This window comes from Leucopleurus acutus, assembly GCF_964270905.1.
Source record: "Leucopleurus acutus genome assembly, chromosome: 3".
Taxonomy (NCBI): Eukaryota; Metazoa; Chordata; class Mammalia; order Artiodactyla; family Delphinidae; genus Leucopleurus; species Leucopleurus acutus.
In genome coordinates, this window is record NC_139145.1 from 125,104,933 (window position 1) to 125,129,032 (window position 24,100).

General features: G+C 41.4%; 1 protein-coding gene and 1 pseudogene across 3 annotated transcripts in view; both read right to left on the reverse strand.

The window, feature by feature from the left end:
• Positions 1-5,342: 5,342 nt before the first annotated feature.
• RGS7BP (regulator of G protein signaling 7 binding protein) overlaps positions 5,343-24,100 on the reverse strand; it is a gene marked incomplete at both ends in the record, with an annotated part of 115,406 nt that continues 96,648 nt past the window's right edge. Inside the window, 2 exons of one of the 2 annotated variants that reach the window (XM_082837391.1) lie at positions 5,343-5,434; positions 23,998-24,068. In XM_082837391.1, coding sequence (XP_082693517.1) covers positions 5,343-5,434; positions 23,998-24,068 — 163 coding nt within the window. Of the gene's footprint in view, positions 5,435-23,993; positions 24,069-24,100 lie in introns of those variants that run through there. The other variant, XM_082837392.1, reaches the window with a different exon arrangement.
• On the reverse strand, positions 13,760-14,906 carry LOC309959921 (protein enabled homolog; annotated as a pseudogene). The gene has a single exon. The product of its transcript is annotated as a protein enabled homolog (transcript).

Genomic DNA, 24,100 nt, shown 5'->3' on the forward strand with positions numbered 1-24,100 from the left:
AAAAATTAGAAAACACAGAGAAGCAAAAAGAAAAAATAATCACCCATAATCCCACTACCCATAAATAACTACTATTAACATTTTAGTGTATGTCCTCCTAGCTTTCTTATGCATATATATACATACATAGAATATTTATATATATTTTTCTTTTTTACAAATATTGTGTCATACTATACATACTGCTTTATAACATGTTTTTCATTTAATATATATTGTGAACATTGTTATTTATTCCCTGAAAAAAATTATACATGTACTACATGCTCATTGTGGAAAAACCAGAAATTACAGATATGCAAAAAATATATATATATAATTGCTCCAAATCTCACCTCCCAGAGATAAATGCTGTTAACATTTTAGCAAATATCTTTTCAGACTCTTTAATGCACACATATATATGTATATGTTAAATATGGGATGATACTGTAGATATTTTTCTATAGCTTTTTTTATTTATCAATATAGTTCATTTCAATAAATATACATATGTTGCTTATTCTTAATTGGTGCACAGTATTACACTGAAAGGATATACCGTATTTAACCAACCGTATACTGTGGGTTTATTTACATTTTTTTCCTCATTCTTCCAAATAAGCATTCTTTCTTGCATTTTTTTTTGAATAATGAATGAATATATCTTAGCTCATTTTTCTCTGATCTTTTTGAGGAGAAGTTCCCTACAGTGGAATTACTTGGTAGAGGTGAAAACTATATTGCCAAAGTATTTTCCAGAAAGTGGAATCAATTTACCTACTTGTTGGCTCTGTAAGAGGATGTTCACTTCCAGACTTCCTTACTGTCCCTGGAAACATTCATTCTTTATACTCTTGCCTTTCTGATACATGGAAAAGAGTATATCATAATAATTTGCATTTTTGATTACTAGTATGTTCAAATATTTTCATATTATTAGTGCATTATTCTAATTTATGGTACATCACCAGTTTGTGTGCTTGGCTCAATTTTCTCCTGGAAAGTTTGATTCTTTTTGAGTTATAAAATGTCATTTATTCATGCATTCATTATCCACTCATTTCATAAATATGTTTTCAGTATTTGCTTTCGTGTTTAGCATTGTGCTGAGGATATAAGAATAAGCAAAATAGACCTGGTTGCTGCCATCTGGAACTTCCAGTTTAGTGGAGATAGACAATTCAACAAGCAATAATGAAAAAAATGTAATAAGGAAAGGGAAAGAATAAAATGGGAACACTTGGCTGGGGAAGGAGCTGTAGATCATGGAAACTTCCCAAAGGTTGTGGAATTTAAGCTCTTGATATATGTTATTAGACATCTGTACTCTTTGTTGCATATATTTAAAACTTGACTTTCTCTTAATCTGGTTTGTTTGTTTGTTTGTTTGTTTGTTTTACTCTATAGGAGTTTTGCATTTTTAATTGGTCAGATCCACCCATCTTTTCCTTTGGGGTTTCTTCCTTTGCTATCATGCTTAGAAAGGCTTTCCCCCCCACACACACTAAAATTACATATATATTCATCAATACTGCCAGTTTATTTATGTGCTTTAATATTTAATTTAAATACTTCACTTAGAATTTATTTTGATGACAGTTATGAGGTATAGATCTAATATATCCCTCAACAGATGGCTAACCATTTATCCCAATATAACTTAATAATCCAACATTTTCTCACAGATTTGAAATGTCATCTTTTTAATGTTCTCAACTCTTCTATGTTCTTGGGTTTATTTCTGGACTTTATATGTAATATTAGTGGTTTATCCCGGACCGTTTTTCATCCTTTCTATAGTAACCTGAAAGTTGAGCATTTTGCATTTGGTGATGTTCTAGAACACAAAGAAATGGTAGACATTGCTAAGGTATGTGTGTGGGTAGGTGGGAAGTTATTATGGATGGATATCTTTAATTCTTTCGATTTTGAGACTTCCAGAGTCTGAAATTCCACATGGGATCATTGTTAATCTGGCCCATTTGTTGGCTGCCTAAAAATCAGTTAGGTGCTTTTATGCTCTGTATAATTTTAGCTTCCAGTAGATGGCAGTACTGCCAAACAGTAAGTATCCAAACTTGCAGGAGCACCGAGGAACAAAATGATCTGGCAGGATTTTAGAATTCCCCCAAGAGCTTTCATTAGAGGAGGCATCAGGGCTGTGCTACTTTTAAAGTCATCTTTGTACCCTTGAACAATGGCACAATCAGAAGTGTGCGCTGAATCTCTTCCTAGACGTGTGCAAAACATTAGTGGATGGATTTTTTTTAAAGCGGCACCTTGGCCTTCTGGGCACTTCTTCATATACCTCATCCAAAAGTGCCTTTGGGCCCAGACAATGACTGATTTAAAGCCTGGAAATGTGGTTTTAAACAATGTGATTGTGGCAGGATTCAGGTGATTTTTATTTTCTTTATACTTGGTGGTATTTTTCAGATTTTCCACAAAGAACATGTATTGTCTCTGTAATCTGAAAAAAAAAAAAAAGATCAACACAGGATATGAAAAATATGGTGGTAAAATGGGTGGTTGTGTGCCAGAAAAAACTTTACATTCTTTTTTGTTTCAAGAATATGCGTACATGCAACAGAATGAGTTCAATGGGCTCTCTTTATCCCTAGAGATCAGCTCAGTGTTATTGCTAATCTGAAAGAAAATTACCAGCAGGAAGCTGAGACAGTTATCTCATGGAACTACACCTGAGAAAGTCCTTTGGTAGGTGACAGGGGAGTAGGGTCAGCTCCTAACAAGATGCATTGGCGTACCTAATGGGAGATGATGAATTACCCATTGCAGCTCTGAGCCAGGGTAGGTTATTGGGACTTTGAGTGCTAAATTTAATTTTAGGACCTGCTATAGTGAAAGAAGATCTATAAATCTTGGAGTGTGTCCACGGGAACTACAAAATTGATCCAAGGCCGGGAAACAGGCACTATGAAGAAAAGATAAGGTGGCTGAATTTATTTCTCTTAGATATGGAAAGCCTAGCTAGGGAATTAGACAAATCCCCATCTCCATGAATAGCTACTATAGCCCTCCCCAGACCTGGAGGTGAGACCTGAATTTATTAACAGTCTTCAGTTGTACAAAGGACAATTGCACGGAAGGTGTTACTTTCACACTGAGGCTAAGGCAAGAGTGAGCACAAATTAACCAAGCAGAAGTGATTTAGGTCTGGCATTTAGAAGAAGGTGCTGAACACCAAGGCTGGGCTTATCTGTTAATAACTCTGCATGTAGTTTTTTTAGTAGGAACTAGATTGAAGCTAGGGGTTCAGTATAGTGGAAGGTGGGAGAGGGCAGAGATGGGAGCTGAGAGCGTGCCAGATTGGGCTCCTTCATAATTTCTAAAACAATGGACCTGAAGTGAATTAAACTTCAGGGGATAAAAATGAACTGCATTCAGGAAAGGATATTAAACTTGAATCAAACCTGATTTATGAAAATCAGGGTTTGAGGACCAGGTAAATTTGGGAGTGGTTACCTGCTTTGCAAAGGAGCAGTCACCCTAGGAGTTTTAAAATAGCGTATTCCCACACTGTATTACAAGTATTTGATTTAGGAAATTGTGATTTTTCTTGTATAACTTTCAAGGGTACATCTTGATATGAAGCTATTCATACCTATAGCCATGCGTCAATTGCCAACTCACTGGAATACATCTCTGGACTCCAAGAATAAGGCCAAAAACCAGCTGGTGTGATCTAAATAGAGGTATGCATCGCCTTTTGAGATCTCTTCCAACTCTTTAATCCTTTCACTTTCAATCAAAAAAACTAGAAGACAATTTCAAGGATAATTTCCACAACATCAGATATTAGGTTGAACTATATGAAGCTGCCATTTTTTAGGTCAAAAACAGTCAAATATCAGCAGTTTCATATAATTCAACCTAATACGATAATTATTCCAGTAGTTTTTCTGTACCTCTCTTGCTCTTCACTAAAGCTGAAAGCTTGAGTATATTTACTTTTCAGGTCAAAATACTGGTGGACTTATAAACGCCTGTGCACATAAATACTGAGAAATTATAGGGTTGGGATTAAAGATGCATCTTGGATAAACCATGTATAGGTCATCCTTTTATTGTGCTGGACTCTGGTGCCTCTTGTCTGACTTTAGGAATTTCAGACTATGGAAAACAAGAAAAGCAGTCCAAAGGCTTGATCTTTCAACCCATGGGAAACTCTGTCTGGGAAATGGGCCAAAGGAAGAGCAAGGGAAAATATAACAAAATCTGTATCATGTTACGAGTTTAGTGGAGGAAGAGCACAGCAGAGCTGTGAGCAGAAAAACAAAGCGTGTGGCTTCCTCCTTTCTAAAATAGAGTATTGCTTAATGTGTCCTGCTTTTAAGATTCTAAGCATAAGACAAGACACCAAGTACACGTTGGAAAAGTCCTATCTGCATAGTCATCTAAAATGAGACAAACTTAGCTTAACTAAAAAGATTTTATTAACAATGTAAAATGTTAAGTATTTTTACGATCTGAGCTAATTCCAGCATGCCCTATAAGATTTAACACTATGCTGATGTGCAGACATCATGCTTCAGATTTCAATTAGAACAAAATATGATAATACTCAATTTTACATTTGAGGGTAATTGTATATGTCACTACACCATTTCCTAACTGGATTACTTCATTCTCCAAGAAGCTGAAAAAGACAACATTGGATCGAAAGGAAATTAGTTGCCCATATGCATTGTATGAAGTTATTAGGATTATTGTGTATTTACAAAATTTAAATAGTTTTCATATATGTTCTTGTTGCATTATAAATTGAGATATTTTTACGTTGAAGCTCTTAGATTCTGACAGAATGGAAGACTAAACGTAAATGAGTGCAGAGAAAGCAATAGGTTGAGGTGGTATATGTTTGATTATAATATTATTCCTAATATTGGTTGGATTTTGAACAGTTTTGCAGTTTTAAATAGATTTCTATGTTTAAAGACTCTCATATGTGATCATTTGTTAACGTGACATCAGCAAGAGCTATAGATATACTATTCTACATGGAATAATTTTTCTCTGTGTAATACTTAGAAAAACCTTTCAATAATTTAAAAATCATAATTCTTGCATCTGTCATGGTGTGGTTTGGAGCAGACATGCACAATGTCAGCTTTAAAAATCCTTTTAAAAACAGCCTGCTTTTTGAATCTTTTTTTTTTTTCTTGACAGCAGCTGCTTTCAAATGTAAAATCGTTTCAAAGGGCGGTGGGAGGTGGATAAAAGTAATAAGGAAGCGTAGAAAACATAGTCGAAAACCAATAACTGTGGTTCAGCTGTCTGGAGGTCCTCGCGTTCAGTGATATTTTCAGGTCTTCCTAGTGGTGGTTTCCAGGAGGAATCACCTAGCTTGAGACGAGACAGCACAGCCCAAAGAACCTTCTCTTCCGTCTTCTAACCAGGGGGTAGGGAGTTAGATTTAGAAGGCTGCTGTCATCTGTGATGGGATAGAATGTACACATGAGTGAGGTACAGACAAAACAACTTGCTTTTTATGAATTGGCCTTAAAAATCCACCATCCTTTGAATCCAACTTTCTCAGCCTCGGCACCATTGACATTTTGGACCAGATCATTCTTTACTGTTGGGGGCTGTCCTGAGCATTGTAGGATGTTTAGCAGCATCCCTGGCCTCTACTCACTAGATGCCAGTAGCACTGCCCTACCAGTTGTGACAACCGAAAATGTCCCCAGATATGGCCAAATATTCCTGGGGTGGCAGTGAGGTTGAAGCAAAGAGCCCACAGTTGAGAACCACTGCTTAGAATTAAATATAAACTGCTTAGAGGCAGTTTTTCACTTGGGAGGTGTATACTTCTTAGAAAAAGCCCATGCTTTGGAGTAAAGCTGGCTTCTTTCTTATACTTTACCACTTACTAGTCCTATGACTTTGAAAGTGTCACTTAAGCTCGTTAGGCTTCATTTTCCCCATATGTAAAATAAGGCTCAGTAATACTTACCCTAGGTGAGAATTAAATGAAATAATCTATTAAAAACATTTAGCTTGGGTGGGGACATTGGTGCCTAGCATGGAGGAAACAGTAAATATAGCTATTATTAACTATTTTCCTTTACATAGGACCTTGTCTTACCTCCATTCACCTACTTTATGCCTCGGGAAGAAGCTTCAACTATTTCTTGTTGAGTATTTCCCTAGTACTTTCTTTCTTTCTTTCTTTCTTTCTTTTTTTTTTTTTTTGCGGTACGCGGGCCTCCCACTGTTGTGACCTCTCCTATTGCGGAGCACAGGCTCCAGACGCGCAGGCTCAGTGGCCATGGCTCATGGGCCCAGCCGCTCCACGGCATGTGGGATCTTCCCAGACAGGGGCACGAACCCGTGTCCCCTGCATCGGCAGGCGGACTCTCAACCACTGCGCCACCAGGGAAGCCCTCCCTAGCATTTTCTATAGATATCTGCACACAAGGGCATTCAGAGAAGATTGTCAGCTGTTGAATTCACAAGTTGTGGTTTGAAAATTTTAATATGATGACAAGTAGAGAAAGAAATAAACCAGTAAACCAAATACAGTTTAATGAGCTGGGTTTTTGGGAAATAGTGCAGTTCAACAGAGAGTGTGAGTAGAAACAGCCTGTTGGAGTGGAACTGGCCAATGTGGGTTGCAGAGGCTGGAGAAGGACCACAGGGAAATAATCTGGAAATTGCTAGCTGAGGCAGCGCTAAGATATGGTCAGAATGGAACTAGGGGCAACAAAATGGCTGGTTGGCTGGCAACTCTTATATACCTAAGCTTTGCCGGGACTAGTTGCACTGCCCTCCCAGAGCAGAGCTAAAATGTTCCCTCCTTTTCCCATCCTAACGTTGAAGATGCAGGACCTTGAAAAACAGCCCAGAATCAGGAGTTAGATGAAGTGATTGATATAGTGAAGAATTGTGCCCCACTTCAATAAAACTGGCTTGTAGAGATGAGGGTTGTTTTTCTTGATTACTGAGAGCCTAGATGCTCAGGAAACTATCAGGAACAAATGAGTCCTGGCTTTCTGGTCCTCGTACATAAATTGTCATCCAAGTGCCCTGGCTTTCCCTCCCCATCCCCCAAGGCTCCCATGTGTCATATTTATTTGTAAATTAGCATCACCCACCGAGTTGACAGTGTTCCTTGGAATGCTGCACTATGTTACACACGTAGATGAAACTAGAGTAGCAAGTCAGAGCCAGGGAAGAAAACAGGGGCCCCAGCTGGGCACATCAGATTAATCAAACACAGCCTCCTCCCCCAGGCTCCCCAGATTAAAATCCTCTTTTAATACTCACACTCTGCTAATGTGGAGAAAAACAGGACTCTGTCTTTTTCATAGTGAAAAATAATTCACTATAATCTGGATGTCAACATTTTGAGGGAAAAAAATAGGACATCTCTTTTCTACAGTTAAACTTGCCCCAAACAGTTAAGATGCTGAAAGCAATGTCAAATCCTATATATAAACCTGATTTCTCAGAAGAATCTCTGAGATGAATCATAATATATTTGGAGCAGATAGAAACGATAACCATACTCTCTCATCATTTTTAGGACTCTTAACTTCTTTAACCACCAAATGATCAGTGAACTTAACCTAATTGGATATGGCCAAGATACAGCAGACCCTGAAGGGTAAAGAATTTTATTTTTTGGTATCTCTTTGAATACTGACTACACTTCCCAAAACTCAAGTTCAACTGGAAGTTAATGCTTCCTTGGAACAGAATTACCAAAACTATGAAGATACTAATAGCAAAGAAAAATCTTATTTCTACTTCTATGAGACTTGGAGATCTATTTCCTGAATTCCCATTTATTTCCTGAATTCCCTATATGCTTGTCTTTCTTCAGTCATTTAAGAGATTTGGGAGTGACCTCATTGGTATTTATATATTACACAATAAAATGCAATTCTGGTGTGTATCATTCCCACTACACGAGGAAATATCTACATACGTTGGTATGTTGTATTTACAAAGAAAGTGTGCATGTGTGTGCTGTGGTGGTATATTTGCTCCCATTCTCTCTTTTTTAGGTATTAAAAGCACACAGGTATTATGAGATTTGTATCAAGACTGACCCTTGTATCTGTGCATTCATTACAGTGAATCAAAAAACCTTTGTGCTATTGAAATTCTCCTCATTCAGCCTTCTTTTCATATATATATATAACATTCACTTGAGAGTGCTATATACACACATGCACACACACATACATATATAGCATTCATAAGTGAATAGGAAGTGTTAGGATTGATGAGAAAGTGCTCAGACGTTAAGCAAAGGACAGACTGCCTATTAAGGACGACTGCTGGTTTGGGGCATCTTAGTTGAGCATTTGTGACACCTTTGCCTAGCCTGGAGCTTGTCTGATCATCACCTAGGGCTGAGGTGACACAAAAGCTCAAAAATTCTTGGCAGAAATTCAGAGCAGCTTTCTACACTCTAGGAAGCTGACATCTGCAGTAAATGCTGAAATTCACTGAGCAGTAAGTCTGCCTGGAATGGTTTGAAGTCAATTTAAAGCCAAGGAAAGATGTCTTCCCACATACTGAAATCCTGTCTCTGAAGTGAGGGGCTGTCAACAGAATGTGAGCAAAATGGGATGTTTCCCCACTCATTCTAAACTTTCTGTGCTAATCCATCTGAACTTGCTGGGAAATCTTTCCTTTTATTGGAAATGATTGAGACTTTTATGGTATCTTTTCTCCAGAGTGCATACCCTCAGAGAACTGTAACTTAGGAGAGTTTTAAATGTGAAAATAAAAAGTGAGAAAGAGAAGAGGAGGCAGGAAAGGATAGCAGAAAGTGAAAGAAAAGGAGAGTAGGGTATTCAATCATCAGCAAATTCAAACCCCAGTCATTTAATGTTTAATTCTTGGATGTTTAATGTTTAATCCCTATTAAAGCCAGGGATGCTGGAGTCCCCCAAGGTACAGTAATACCATTTCTCTATTGCTCAAATTTCTTTTGCCAATAAAATATTTTTTACATAAATGATATGTTAAGAAACAGAAGGACATGAAAATGAGAAGTTTTCAAATAATAAACTGAGTGTTTGAGTCTAAAGCTATGTTCTCTAAGTCAAGAGAAGTGCTTATAATGGAACTGCAGTTGCACATTTCTAATCTGTTAAAAAAGGAGAACTTCAGCTAATCCCAGGGTTCCCAAACATAAGCTGCATCAGCTTCATCTGAGGGCTTATGAAAGCACAGATTGCTAGCCCTACCTGCAGAGTTTCTGAATCAGTAGGTCTGGGGTGGGCCAGGCAATCTCCATTTCTTACAAGTTCCTGGACCTGCTGATACGGCTGGTCCCGAGACCACACTTTGAGAACCACTGAATTAATCAAAGCTCTACGAAGTGTAGGGCTCTATGTCGGGTGCTGGGGGTAATACCAGATGGGTCCTAAGAGAAAGGTGAACCTTGGCCTCAGGGATCTTTGTCTGAGTAACCAGGAGGCTTCATTAGAAATGCCATTACAGAGATATAAATACAATGCTTTGAGAATTCCCGGAGGGGGAAATTCCTCCCATCTGTAAAGAAGACATTTGTGGAAAATTCCTGGGGGCTCCATGTTCATGCTGGGCTACAAGGTGTGGGGAGAACTTGGACATTTGGTGAAGTAGGGGGGCAGGCATTCCGGATGGAGAAAACAGTGTCAAAGGAGGAGGTCAGGGCAGGTCAAAGACAGGGAGGTCAAAGGCAGCCTGAATTTGGGTCCAAGTAAATTGTCCAGTCTGGCTGGAATGAAAGGCATATGAAGGAGGGGATGGTCTAAAACAGAACTACTTAGAATTCCCTAAATAAGGCCATTCCTTCCCTTGCCTCCCTGTCCTTTCACACACCATCTCTTTTTTCAGAAAAGTCTTTTCTGACTGCTCCGCGCTTCTACCTTCCTTCATGCTTCCATACAATTGCTACAGCCCTGGGTGCCTTGTCCGCTTCCAACCCTGTTTAGCCACCATTCTATGAGCAACTCTTTATGAAAGACTTAATAAATTTACCCTGGCTGCCCAGGTCTTCAGCTCCCACTTACTCCTCAACCCTCCTTAATTAGGCTTCCGGGCCCCCAGTTCCAAGTAAGCTACTTTGGCCAACCTCACCAGTGACTCCCTCGTTGCTAAATCCTGTGGACACTTTCAGTTCTTATCTAGCTGAACTACCCCACACTATTAGCCATTCCTTCCTTGCAGCTTTCTTATTCTACCATGTTGAGTTTCTTCTCCGTTTTTGTAAACTGCTCTTCTTACATTTTGGTATTTCAGGGCTCTTCTCTCTGTCCTCTCCGTGGGTGGTCTCAACCATTTTTAGGGCTTTGATTACCACGACACTGCTGACGTTTACATCTGTATTTCCTGTCCTTCTAGCTCGCATGTCTCACCTCAGCATAAGACATGTACGTCCATCACAACCACTGAGCATCGCTCTTGGAGTCCCCCCACATCCAGAACTTCAACTGTCCTGTCCTCTACCTCTACTGGTACCGCTCTGTTCTAATTTAGTGATTGACACCATCATTCGCTCTGCTTTCCAAGTCTGAACCCAGGTTTCATCCTTGATTCTGCCTTGGCCTTATGTACATCATCCAACTGGTCATATCCTCTTCTCCAAGCCCTGGTCTTTAGGTCAGATTGTAAGCATTTCTCACCTGTCTTATTGTACTTGCCTACTAACTGAATCCCTCCAGTGACCTCAGGATAAAGTCTAAACCTCTTAATATGAATTAGAGGGGCCTCCCCCAACCTCTCTAGTCTCTCTCTCTCTCTTTTTGTTAATATATACTGCAATTTTATTTCAATCGCACAAATGAAGTTAGCATGTAGGAAATTTAAATGAACAGTATGGTAAAAATAGCAGAGAACCAAAAACTCTAATAAGGAAGTACACCTAAAGCATGAGAATTCAACTCATTAGTGTTTCATCTTCAGTTTTGATTGACACTTGATGCTTGCAAAAGTTTGAAACAAACTTTGAGATCATGATGACTATTCTGAAGAGATTTCAGCACCGGCACTAAGATTTGTACGTTCAGTTGGTTTGCAATTGACTTGTTAGCCGTTTACGTCGTGTATAGTACAGATTTGTCACAGGTCAGATCACAGTGTTGAAGGAAAGAAGTACCTGCCTGTAATTAGAAAGGATCCCCTAAACTGCACTCAGCTTAAGACATCCAAGGTACAAGAGCATGAAAACCATCATAATATTGTGCCTCCAAGGAACATAGTTTTGATAAGGAAAATAACCTAAGCTTCTGTTTCCCATTTTAATTACTCAAATCTCTAACAAGGACAAAGCTGTCACATAGGACAGTAAATGGATGCAGGAATTCAATCAGACTTCTTGGAAAGAACACATTTAGCAATCTGGGATAACGCAGAACGACAGGAGATAAAACGTGATTCAACTCTGGTTCTTTTTGTCATTTTACACAGACATCATGTTAATATTAGACCAAGGCACAAAACATTTAGTGCATAAACCAGTTTCTTTTTTAAGACCTAGCATTTTTACTGTAGTCTTTTATCTTACTTTGGACCACTTGTACCCAGTACTCTATCCTACTAGAGACTGCTTAACTTAATCAACAAAATCAAAAGCGATTTCTGAGCAGATTTATGGGGGACATAAACATTTGTATCATCAAAGTGTTTGCATAACCAAAAGTACAATAATAAAGATGAAAATGCCACCTATTTCTTTTAGAAAGTAGGACTTCGTAAGCTTGCTGCATCTTTAATGTCTTCACTGTTGGATGACAATGAATAGTTGATAGAAAAAAAGAACTGTATACTTGAATTATGATAGCTCCTCCATCGCAGATCTAAAACTGAAGTTTCTACAGAAATAGAACTATTTTAACAAGGGGAAAAAATTCCCTCATTCAAACCTCTTTGAAGTGGTAATGGCTGCAAACTTGCAGCACTTAGAAAACTATGCTATCAACAAGTTCTGTTTTTAAGAATTTAGATTAGGAAATCTAGATAGGGCTTCCCTGGTGGCGCAGTGGTTGAGAGTCCACCTGCCGATTCAGGGGACGCGGGTTCGTGTCCCGGTCCGGGAGGATCCCACATGCCGCGGAGCGGCTGGGCCCGTGAGCCATGGCCGCTGAGCCTGCGCGTCCGGAGCCAACGGGAGAGGCCACAACAGTGAGAGGCCCGCGTACCGCAAAAAAAAAAAAAAAAAAAAAAAAAAAAAGAAAGAAATCTAGATAGCAGATGAAAGTGGATTATTTCTTCAAAATTTTAGTAAAACTACTGATAATCCAAAGTTTCAAAGCAAATATGGCACATCAAGATGGAGAGCCTGGAGAATTTTGATTTCCTAAAATTTCAAAAAATTGTATCATTGCAACATACAGGATTTCTTCCCTATTTTAATCTTAGAAGTTTCAAAGAAAAGGGAGTGGATAACATACACACACGTGAGTGCCCACACAAACACGCACGCACGCGTGCACACACGGTGGTAAGTAGAGTATCTAGTTCCTTCTTCCCACCACCTAAATCTCACTTTATTTATTAAAAGAAAATTATGCAGGACCCCCCTCACTGTTTTCCCTTGATCTAATGAGTTCTGGGACCTTAATTGCTGCCATCATTGTTACTTTTCTAGTATTGCAACATAAGATTCAAAAGCAGCTTTGTAGTCAGGAACGTGTACCTGAACACCTGTACAACTGCAGGGCGCCAAGGTAATAACAACTGTCAAATTCAGGGATGGAACTTTTGAGTTCCACAGTAAGATGTAATTCATGTGAAGCTCAGAATCATGTTTCAGACCATTGAACTTACTCAAGTTAAAATACAAATAGCTGAAGACATGATGTAAAAGATTAAGTACTTGATGCTGTTAACATATTTACCAATTAAGTCACAAAATATTCCCCATTATTATTCATGCAGATAACTGAGAATGAAGATAGTGCAGAAATTAACTTTGAATAAAAAATTATTCCTTCCCTTCCTTCTACTCCCCTGTACTCTACAAAATGTTTTCCCTGGGACTAGGCCTTGAAAAGGCCACTACATATTAGTTTGACATGCATTACTGTCTGCAATTTAAAAAAGCTAATTTTGTGGTGGTTTTCTAATTTTATAATTTATAATTACATTATGAATATGTCCACATGCATAAATCTAAAAAAGGTTGAAAACCTACAGTGAATCTACAATATATTGTTTTACATTTGACCACTGCTTTGTGTTATGTAGGAGTCACAGATTTGGTAAAGCATTGTAACAATTTAGGAAGGCATCTAAATCTTTAAATTATGGACAAATTTTATGTTTGAACCTACAAAATTGCATGAAGGCTAAACTCGAGAGACTTCCTATCATTCTAAAATTCCTCACTCCGAACAAATCATTTTTAGGACATTTCTTATAAATATCCCCCTTTGAAAGCACATACCATTCCATTTGTTCCACATTTTATGATCTTAACCTACATAGGGCTGAACTCAATTATTCATGGAATATCAAATGTCATAGGAAGACAAACCTGAGAGGAACAATACAATAGTATAACTTGCTAAATTCCTCATCACCATTCTCTGAAGAAAACTTCTCAAGCCTTTCTCCTCTTTATTTTAGCAATGGATTGTGGAAAATGTGTGATTTTCTCTTGACACGAAAATATCTCAATGCACGGTGATCTTGCCTGATGGATTCAGTATTTTCTGCATAACTGATACAGGAACTCCTATACGACTCTCTTCCATCCTGTTGTAAAGGTCAGAAAAAAGCAGCAAACTGGGAGGGAAACAGCTTATCACCAGGGTAGTAATGTCCGAAGTCTTTCAAAGTATGTTGGTTGTTCCCTGCTTTGTCTCCATTTTCTTCTTACAGCTCACAAAATTTAAGGGTTTTGTTGTTGTTACCACAGTTGTTCTTTGTTGGTTTTTTTTTTTTTTTCCTTTCTCCAGATTAAAGTCCTGTCTCTCCTTAGTTTGATTCTCTATGCAGTATTTGACTTGCTCAGTTCCTGCCTGATTGCATCAATGAGCTCTTCTTTTAGCTTAGTTAATTTTCTCATTTCATCTAAAATGTCCTGTTTCAGCCTGTCATAGTCCAAGTCCCTCCACCTGGACTCCGTTGGCACTGGGCTGTGACGAGGGCGCAGATTTTGGTCTGTGTAATGAATCATAGGACGTGTTGTCAAAAACAATCTGATTTTTCCTTGGAGAATCCCGTCTGGAAATAACAGGTGACTTGCTGCCATTCATTGTATTTGTTCTTTCCCAAGGCTTTCTTGTCGGTTCAGGTGTACTTGTTGAAGAGGTCTTAGAAGTTACAAGCTCTGAATCTTCATTTTTGTTCTGTTTCTATTGTTGATCCCTTTTCAGCAATTCTTCTCCTCCTGGACAGCAGGGCACTCATTTCTTCCATTAAACCACTACCCCCTAACGGAAGGGATCCATTTCCATGACCCATATCTGTTTTAGATGAGGCTGAATTCACACCAATGGTATTCCCTCCGCTTGGGAAAGAGGCATCCTCCATCCGTGACACTTTCCTAAGTTTTGCTCCAGCAACTGCAGTTGCGAGTCCAGTTAAAGGGCGATTGTCTTCAGACATGGATCCCGAAAAAAATCCAGATGCAGGGAGGGGAGCAGCAGGAGGTGGGGGGGGGGAGGAGGGGTACCTGATTCGGAAAAGGCGGTGGAGGAGGCGGAGGGGGGGCCCTGAGGACGGAAGTGGAGGGGGTAGAGGGGGCCCTGGGGGTGGAGGGAGTGCGGCTGATGCCTGGGCAGGACCTGGTGGGAGTGGAGGAGGGGGTGGAGGTGCAGGTGGTCCCAAGAAAATGCCCTGTTGGGCTGGAGGTTCCGTGGCTGAGAGGCTGCCTGCCAGCCTGGCTCAGAAGTAGAGGAGTTGTCTCCACAGAGGCAGGGGCAGCGCCATTTGCCATTCTTCACTGTCCCTCGCATGCCAGCTGCTCCCTTTCTAACTGCTCTTGCCGCTCTCTTTCTGGCCTTTCCCAGTCCAGTCTCTCCAGCCTTTCCCTTTCTAACCTCTCCCTCTCCAATCTCTTCCTTTGCATTCTTCCTCTCTCCAGCCTTTCCGGCTCCAGCGCCTTTTGTCATTGCTGTTCTTGTAGTTGCCGCCTTTGAATTTCCAATTCTTCTTGTGATGGGCCATTCTGAACTTCGGCAGGTAGTTGTGAGCTTTGTCTAGGCGATGTTGGCCTTGTTTCCTGTGAATTCAACACTCCTAAGGCATGCATCATGGCACTTGCGAAGACATGGGCATCTTCTTTGCTGCCAAAGTTGAGACCATACACCTGTCTAGCATCCCACCATTGGTGGAAGGTCTGAGTAGCTTGATCGTACTTCAACCCTTTAGGAATGGCACAATATATCACTACCTGCTGGTCCTTAATCTTCCTGCCCACCACTCTGAATGTGTTGTTGCCTGTATGATGATATATATGAACTCAGATGAACCCGGTTGAACCACCAGCTGGCACCCACTTTTTATTGGCATCATCATAAACCATCACAGCAGCTCTTGCCTGACAGATACTCTGTTCACTTATTATTTTAAAGGTATCCTGCCACTCCCTTCTGGTCTGTAGAGTTTCTGCTGAAAAATCAGCTGATAACCTTATGGGAGTTCCCTTGTATGTTATTTCTTGTTTTTCCCTTGCTGCTTTCAATAATTTTTCTTTTTGTTTAATTTTTGCCAATTTGATTACTATGTGTCTTGGCGTGTTTCTCCTTGGGTTTTTCCTGTATGGGACTCTCTGCACTTCCCAGACTTGGGTGGCTATTTCCATTCCCACGTTAGGGGAATTTTCAACTATAATCTCTTCAACTATTTTCTCTGGTCCTTTCTTTCTCTCTTCTCCTTCTGAGACCCCTGTAATGTGAATGTTAGTGTGCTTAATGTTGTTCCAGAGGTCTCTCACACTGTCCTCATTTCTTTTCATTCTTTTTTCTTTTTTTTGCTCCACAGTAGTGATTTCCCCTGCTCTGTCTTCCAGTTCACTGATCCATTCTGCTTCATTTACTCTACTATTGATTCCTTCCAGTGTGTTTTTCACTTCAGTTATTGTATCGTTCAACTCTGTTTGGTTGTTCTTTATATTTTCTAACTCTTTGTTAAAAAATCCCTCTAACATCCATTTTTCTCCTGAGTTCTTGGATCACCTTTACAATCGTTACTCTGAACCCTTTCTCGGGTAGATTGCCTATCTCCACAACACTTAGTTCTGGAGTTTTATCTTGTTCCTTCATCTGAAACACATTCCTCTGCCACCTCATTTGGGGTTAATTGCGTTTCTCAACTTTGGAGAAGTAGCCTTCTGTAGGAGACGTCCTGTGGGTCCCAGCAGTGCACTCACCCAAGGGCCAGGGGCCAGCGGTCCCAGGGTAGTGTCTGGCCTGTGTTTGCAGACTACAGTCTACTGATTTGTAGTTTTCTTCCTTCTGATTTCTGCCCCCTGGTGGGTGAGGCTGGTCTAGAAGCTTGTGTAGGCTTCCTGGCAGGAAGGGCTGATGCCTGCCCACTGGTGGGTGGAGCTGGGTCCTGGCCCTCTGGTGGGCAGGCTGTGTGATCAAGAAGTCTGTAGGCAACCTGACTGCTAATGCTTGGGGCTGTGGGGCTGTATTCCCACCCATTAGTTGTTTGGCCTGAGGCATCCGGCACTGAAGGCTACAGGCTGTTGGGTGGGGCCGGGTCTTTGTGCTAAAGACCCAAGCAAGATGTCTGCCTCAAGGAGAGTTCATGCAGAGTTCATCCCCAATATATCTGCCACCAGTTTTTATGGCCCCAGCATGAGCCACAGCACCCCCCTCTCCCGCCTCCCCAGGAGACCCTCCAAGACCAGCAGGTAGGTCTGGCCCAGGCTCCTCTGAGGTTACTGCTTTTGCCCTTGGTCCTGGTACATGTGAGATTTTGTGCAATCCCTTTAAGAGTTAAGTGTCTGTTTCCCCCAGTCCTGTGGAGCTCCTGCAAATAAGCCCTGCTGGCCTTCAAATCCAAATGCTCTGGGGGGCACCTCTTCCCAATGCCAGACCCCTGGGCTGGGAAGCCTGATGTTGGCCTCAGAACTCTCACTCCTGTGGGAGAGCCTCTGCAAGGTCACCCAAGGTGGGGTGGGGTGGGGGAGGAGGTTAAGGATTTGGTTATATTTCAAGTGCACCCCTCCTATCGTCTCGTTGTGCTTTCTTCTTTATGCCTTTAGATGTAGAAGATCTTTTTCTGTAGGTTCCAGTCTTTTCTATCGATGGCTGTTCAGATGTTAGTTGTGATGTTGGTGTGTTCATGAGAGAAGGTAAGCTCAAGGTCCTTCCACTCCACCATCTTGAAAGACTCCCTCTAATCTCTCTCTTAAGCCTCTTTTTTTTTTAAAATTTATTTATTTTATTTTTGGCTGCGTTGGGTCTTTGTTCCTGTGCGCGGGCTTTCTCTAGTTGCGGTGAGTGGGGGCTACTCTTTGTTGTGGTACGCGGGCTTCTCACTGCGGTGGCTTCTCTTGTTGCGGAGCATGGGTTATAGGTGTGCGGACTTCAGTAGTTGTGGCACATGGGCTCAGCAGTTGTGGCTTGAGGGTTCTAGAGCACAGGCTTAGTAATTGTGGCGCACAGGCTTAGTTGCTCCATGGCATATGGGATCTTCCCAGACCAGGACTCAAACCCGTGTCCCCTGCATTGGCAGGCAGATTCTTAACCACTGTGCCACCAGGGAAGTCCTTAAGCCTCTTTTCTAACCACTTTCCCAAATAATGAAGTGTTTATAGTTTATCAAAATGCCCTGCTCTGTCATCTCCTCAGACACTTTCACACATTCAGAATCTTCTATCTTTTTCTTTAGCTAATTTCAATTTATCCTAAAAAATCTCAGCTCAGATACTTTCCAAAAAGCAATTCTCAATTACTCCTGTCCTCTCCTTCCCCATTTACAACTAAAATCTGACTAGGTGAGAATCCAATATGCCCTTGTAGCAACCTGTTTCTAACTATTAATATACCCTTATAGCAACCTGTATCTAACTAATAGTTGCATTTTAAGTGCTATTTTTTTGTCTTTCCAATAGTATGTGTGTGTGTGTGTGTGTGTGTGTGTATCTCTGTGTGTGTGTGTGTATCTGTGTGTGTGTGTGTGTGTGTGTGTTAGTTGTTTCCAGAATTCACATGTCATACCCTGAAGGCTCCATCACAGTCTCTGCAAGGGGAGGCTTATGTCATTTGAAAAAGCTTCCCAGGTGATTCTCATCCCATTCTGTCCTGTTGAGATGGAAAGCCTCTAGGGGGAGTCATCCCCAGCACCTGACACAGAATCTGGCATACTGTAAGTGACTATCACATGTTGGATGATGGTGGGGACAAGAAATGATGAGGTGAGAAGTCTGTTTTTCCTTCAATGGACAATGTGTAGACACATAAAATTTGAGTAGTGGCTCAACATAATTAGAGTAATGTATTTAGAAACTGATGTGTGATCAGTGATGAGTGGATTAGATTGGAGGAGCGGGGGAGGGATAGCATATGTCATGCTGAATCCTGGGCAAAATGTTGTAGAGATTACAAAGGATCTGGGGTAACCAGTAAAACTTCCTAGAGTGGAATTCCCTGGTGGCACAGTGGTTAAGAATCTGCCTGCCAATGCAGGGGACATGGGTTCAAGCCCTGGTCTGGGAAGATCCCACATGCCGCAGAGCAACTAAGCCCGTGTGCCACAACTACTGAGCCTGCGTGCTGCAACTACTGAAGCCCGTGAGCCTAGAGCCTGTGCTCTGCAACAAGAGAAGCCACCACAATGAGAAGCCCACGCACTGCAACGAAGAGTAGCCCCTGCTCGCCACAACTAGAGAAAGCCCACGTGCAGCAACGAAGATGCAATGGAGCCAAAAATTAATTAATTAATTAAAAAACAAAACAAAAAACTGCCCAGAGTGACATTCAGACACCAACTTGAGGCACAGAAAGTCTTTATATGCGGTGCTGGAGAAGGACCTAAAAAGTCATCTCCAGGCTAGCAGGTGGCATAACTGCTCAGTGTTCTTCAGCCAGATGCCAGAGAACTCTTCCGCCTGCCATGGCTATGTTGGTTCTAGTTATACATGTCCAGACTGGAGTGGATCAGGGGTATAGAGAATGGGGGAACTGTTCCTAGGCCCAGTTTAGTCTGGAGTAGGACTGTCTGCAGGAGGGGGCCCATTCTAGAACAGCTGCAATTCCTGACTGATCCACTTCAGACAGACTGTAATGCATGGTACCACCAACCGAATTCTAGGCAAGAGTAAATGTATTGACACACCACACAGCATTCATGAAGTCAGAATTTTGGAAAAGGTGAAACTGTCTTTCAGGCTTAAATTATTTCTGCAGTGTTTTGTTTGATTACAGCCTGCATTTAGAAGATGCTTGTCCTTCACTTTCCCATCTCCTTTTAGCCTTTGTCGGTAACTTTGTGGGCTCTACACAGGTGGTTCCATTTGTAATCCATTTGACACAGCAAGACTCTCATAATTAATGAAGCTCCCTACAGCACTGCCAGTGACCTGGAATGTAGGACAGGAGAGGTGCTGAAGCAGAGGAAAGGACAGAGGGCTGAGAGCCAGGAGACCTGGACGTTGCCGGGAGGCTGCCGGGAGCTGCAGCCGAGCAAGGGAGTTTTCTTCTGTGCACCTCTGTCTCCAGCCTTAAACTGGAAGCACAGAAGCAAAGGTCCCATCTCAAATAAAGGCATAATCACTAACCATTACAATTCCTGATCTTGGCCACCTTCCTTTATTTGTCACTGGAAATCAATGTAAAGCATATTGTTGTTGAGTCAAGTTTTGATTGTGGTGGGAAGGCGGGAAGATAGGATTCAATCTCGAAATGCTCAAATCAACATGGAAGAGTTTCTGAGTTGCGGGACAGGATGGAGCCTGGAGAACAGGGGATTCAGAGCATTTCCAGGGTGGGTTCCCCACCCGCACCCCGTACGTGCCTGGCAGGATTTCCACATGGTCAGGGTTTGTGGAATGTAGGAAAAAGGGGGACCAGGAGCAGTATCTTTTCCCTTTTTCTCTCTTCTTCAAACTCACGTGCAAATGGAATGAAAAGAGAAAGGAAAGAAGCAGGCAGAAGGAAAACAGATGGCTCTCTATAATGCTTTTCATCCAGTTAGAATTATGTTTTGACAATAAGGTCCTACAGAGAAAAACTGGAACACATTTTCCCACATTTCACCCCACACCATTTTCTGCATAGATTAGACCTGTGTAATGAATCAATCTCCTGAAAAGAATTCCAGGAAGGTCATGGGGCAGCCTCTATGCTCTGTCTTGGTATACGCAGAGAGAGGGATCTGGCTGATCTGCTGATTAAAATAGTGCCGCATGCATCTGCTAAAAAATGTTCCCATGGTGACTCCAACAGACCTGCTCTCCTTCCTTCAGGCCTTCTCAGACGTCCCAGCGGAGACTCGCATTCCCCTTCCCCACCGCTCCGCTCCCAGTGACGTCATGCTGGGAGTACCCATTAAACATGCCCAGAACAGAGACGTATCTTCACGTGCTAAGGGTTCCCATTTCTCCCCCCAATGAAGAAACCTTAATTTCCCACAAGACTTCACCTGAATTTTAAAAATTATTTTTAAATCATACAGCATTACTCCCTCCTGAAGAAGTCCTTCTATCTCCTAGCTTTTTCCTTTGCATGGCCCAAATGGATTTAGGGTTCAAGTCGTAGGCATCACTTGTTTCAATTTTTCCCTTTTCACTTGTGTTTTTACTCATAGTATCAATCATTCATTACTATTATTATATTTTTAAAATGTATTTAAAATTCTAATTATTTTTTCCGTTTATAAAAGTAATACAAAGTTATACAAAATATTTCTACTATAATTTTGGATTTTTCTGGCCACACCACTTGACATGTGGGATCTTAGATCCCTGACCAGGGATCGAACCCACACCCCCTGCAGTGGAAGCGCAGAGACTTAACCACAGGACTGCCAGGGAAGTCCCAGTATTTCTATTATACTTTTTGTGATTATAAAAATGTCCTAAGTAAAGAAAATAAAATTTCTATTTTTCCAATAATGCCCGATTCAAAAACTGTTGGATGAACTTTCACTAAATATAGAGGGAATGTTTCAGATATTTAATTTAAAATATAGCCTATGGCATCCATGAAACTCAGCCTGGGGGGCCGTGGGTTGTCATCCTCCTAAGCAACTGGATGTGAAGTAAAAGAAGACCAACCACATCCTGTTGGTGGGGGGGACTTGCCCTACATAATACAAAGGTGAGGATAGCTTCAGACATGAGCCCCAAATCCAACGTCTCAGAGATCAATATTCTGGAGAGCTGGCTCAGGATCACCCTTTCATGGATGCTACACATAGTCTGCTTCAGAGTGAAATGTAGCAGGTATCGTTCAATTTGATGATGATTTGGAGTTTTCCTGAACTAGGTTGCTGGGCCAGCTGGTAAATATCAATAATAACAATAACAATAATAATAATGCATCTGTTGAGCGCTTGCTCTCTGTTGGTAGTGGGCATTGACATGCGTTTAATCATTTAATCCTTACAACAAGCCTCTGAAGTAGGTGGTCTAATTTCTTTTTCAGGGATAAGGAAATGTACATTTCCAGAAGTTAAACTACCTGTTCCAGGAAAACGGCAGAGCAAGCATCGGAACCCAAGGCTAGCCTTAACCATGCTTATTCCTAGCAGCAAACTTGCAGGCTGTGTCCAGAGGGCTCTCGTTACTACAACACTCTGTAGTAAAACACTGTTTTCTTAAAACCCTACAAGGCCTCCCAAACACTGTACCGACGGCTCAAGCCAGGAACCCTCGGTCACCAGGCCCTTTGGGGGTGCTTGCAGTTTACCTGATGCACCACATTGCTGGTCTCTTCTTTTCTTTTCTTTCTTTCTTTTCTTTTTTTACTTTTCTTATTATTAAATTTTATTTATTTTTTAATTGAATTTTATTTCTTTTATACAGCAGGTTCTTATTAGTTATCCACTTTATACCTATTATTGTATATATGTCAATCGCCCGCCTCTTATTTTCTGTTACCTGCCTCCGTCCCTTGCAGCTCAGGTCACACTACACTGTCTGGTGTTCTCACCTCCACCTCTCCACCTTATGCCACGCTGCTCCTTGAGCCAAGTGGAGCTCCCGCTCTGCTGCCAACTCTTCTCCCTCCTCACCCAGAGGCAAGCAGCACCCTGCCCTCCCTCCCGCCTGGGCTTTGCTCTGGGCTTTGCTCGGTGGAAACAAGGTGTATCTTTCTTACTTCTAAAAACCCTTTCTCCACCCTCTATGGACAACCCTCTGAAGCTGATGCTTCCCTTAAGGCTGCTCTGGCCATATGTGCTTAGTGAAAGTGATTATTATTAGTCCTTTGTACATATCTTCAGACTCTGGGGCTGCAAAGTTGGGTGCAGGTTGAACAAACATTTAATGTTTATGCTGGGTGTTATTCTACTATGTTCCGAGCATTTCTCTAGGTACTGAAGATAAAACAGTTAACAAAAGCATACAGAGGCCCTCCCCTCACAGAACTTACATTCTAGTGAATATCCCCTTTCCCTTTCTGTGTTTCTGCTTCCTTTTCTGGTGTATACTCCCATAGGATAGTTCCGGAGACAGGCTACCTGGGATCACATCCCAGCCTTTCTACTTACAGTCTGTGTGACCTTGGCCAAGTTAGTTAACCTCTCTGTGCCTCAGTTTCCTGTAAATTGGGAAACATGAATAGCATTTCCCTCAAAGTTGTTATTAGAATTAAATAAGTTACTGTAGTTAATACATCTAAGGTATTTAGGACAGTGGCTGTGATATTGTAATTTATATATATTGGTCTCTGACCTCATTCTTGGCACAGAGCTACCAAAGCTCTGGGAACTTCCTTAGAGAGCAATAAAGATGTCTTTTGTTATGTTAATGATGTGACCTTTGGAAAACACCTGAGGGTGGGGGCTGGTTGCTAGGAGAATCAACTACGTGATTGGAGGGTTAACAATTTCAATCCCACCCCCTGACTTCCAGGGAGGGGAGAGGGGCTGGAGGTTGAGTCAATTGCCAATGGCCAGTGATTTAATCAGTCATGCCTGTGTAAGAAGCCACTATAAAAACTCAAAAGGGCAGGGTTTGGAGAGCTTCTGAGACTGGGGAGAGTGGTGCTCCTGGAGAGGGCATGGAATTTCTGTGCCCTTCCCCCATACCTTGCCCTGTGCATCTCTTCTCTCTGGCTGTTCCTGAGTTATATCCTGTAATAATAAACCGGTGATCTGGTAAGTAAAATGTTTCTCTGAGTTCTGTGAGCTGCTCTAGTGAACTAACTGAACCTAAGAAGGAGTTCATTGGACCCTCTGATCTATAGCTGGATGTCAGAAGCTCAGGTGACAACCTGAACTTGGGATTGGTGTCTAAAGTTGGGGCTGAGGGCGGGCAGTCTTTTAGGACTACTGAACCCTTAACTCATGGAATCCGACGCTGTCCCCAGTTAGTGTCAGAATTCAGTTGAACTGCAGGACACCCAGCTGGTGTCCGATAATTGCTTGGTGGTTTGGAAAAACCCCCATACATTGGAATTGGATGCAAAATCACAGTGGCAATTTATGTTAATTATTACTATTACTTTGTTTAGATAACAACACAACACGTGGTTGGCAGGGATCTTCCTTTGGAAGTGTTCTTAAGTCGCTTCCGCTTGGCTGTAAACTTCTTAAAGGGCCAAGTCTTCAGTCCTTTTGTGTTTGCCATACATGGTGTGGTGCTTTTCACAGCGTATACAATGAATAAATGCTCTTGACTGACAGGGCCAGTGGAGGAGGTGTCTGTTGTGTCATCAAAGTGTTTCTCAGCTCCCCCTCAGAGCAAAACTGCATTCACCTGATAAACTATTCTCATTCGCTTGTCTTCTCGAGGAAAGACAACTGTAGGCTCAATGCCTTCTATTGCTTGTGTAAAAAAAACAACAACTTGCTTTAATTTCTGAGGAAACAAGACCCAAGGTTATCATGTTAAAAACATCCTCTGCCTCAAAGAGAAATGACAAGACTCACCTTGATTTTTCAATGGTAAAGGCATAGTTTCCCTGAGTTTGCTTAAAAGGTTTTTCATTTCTCGCATGTCTCTGTAAAATTGATAAAAAGAAAAACTATCAGC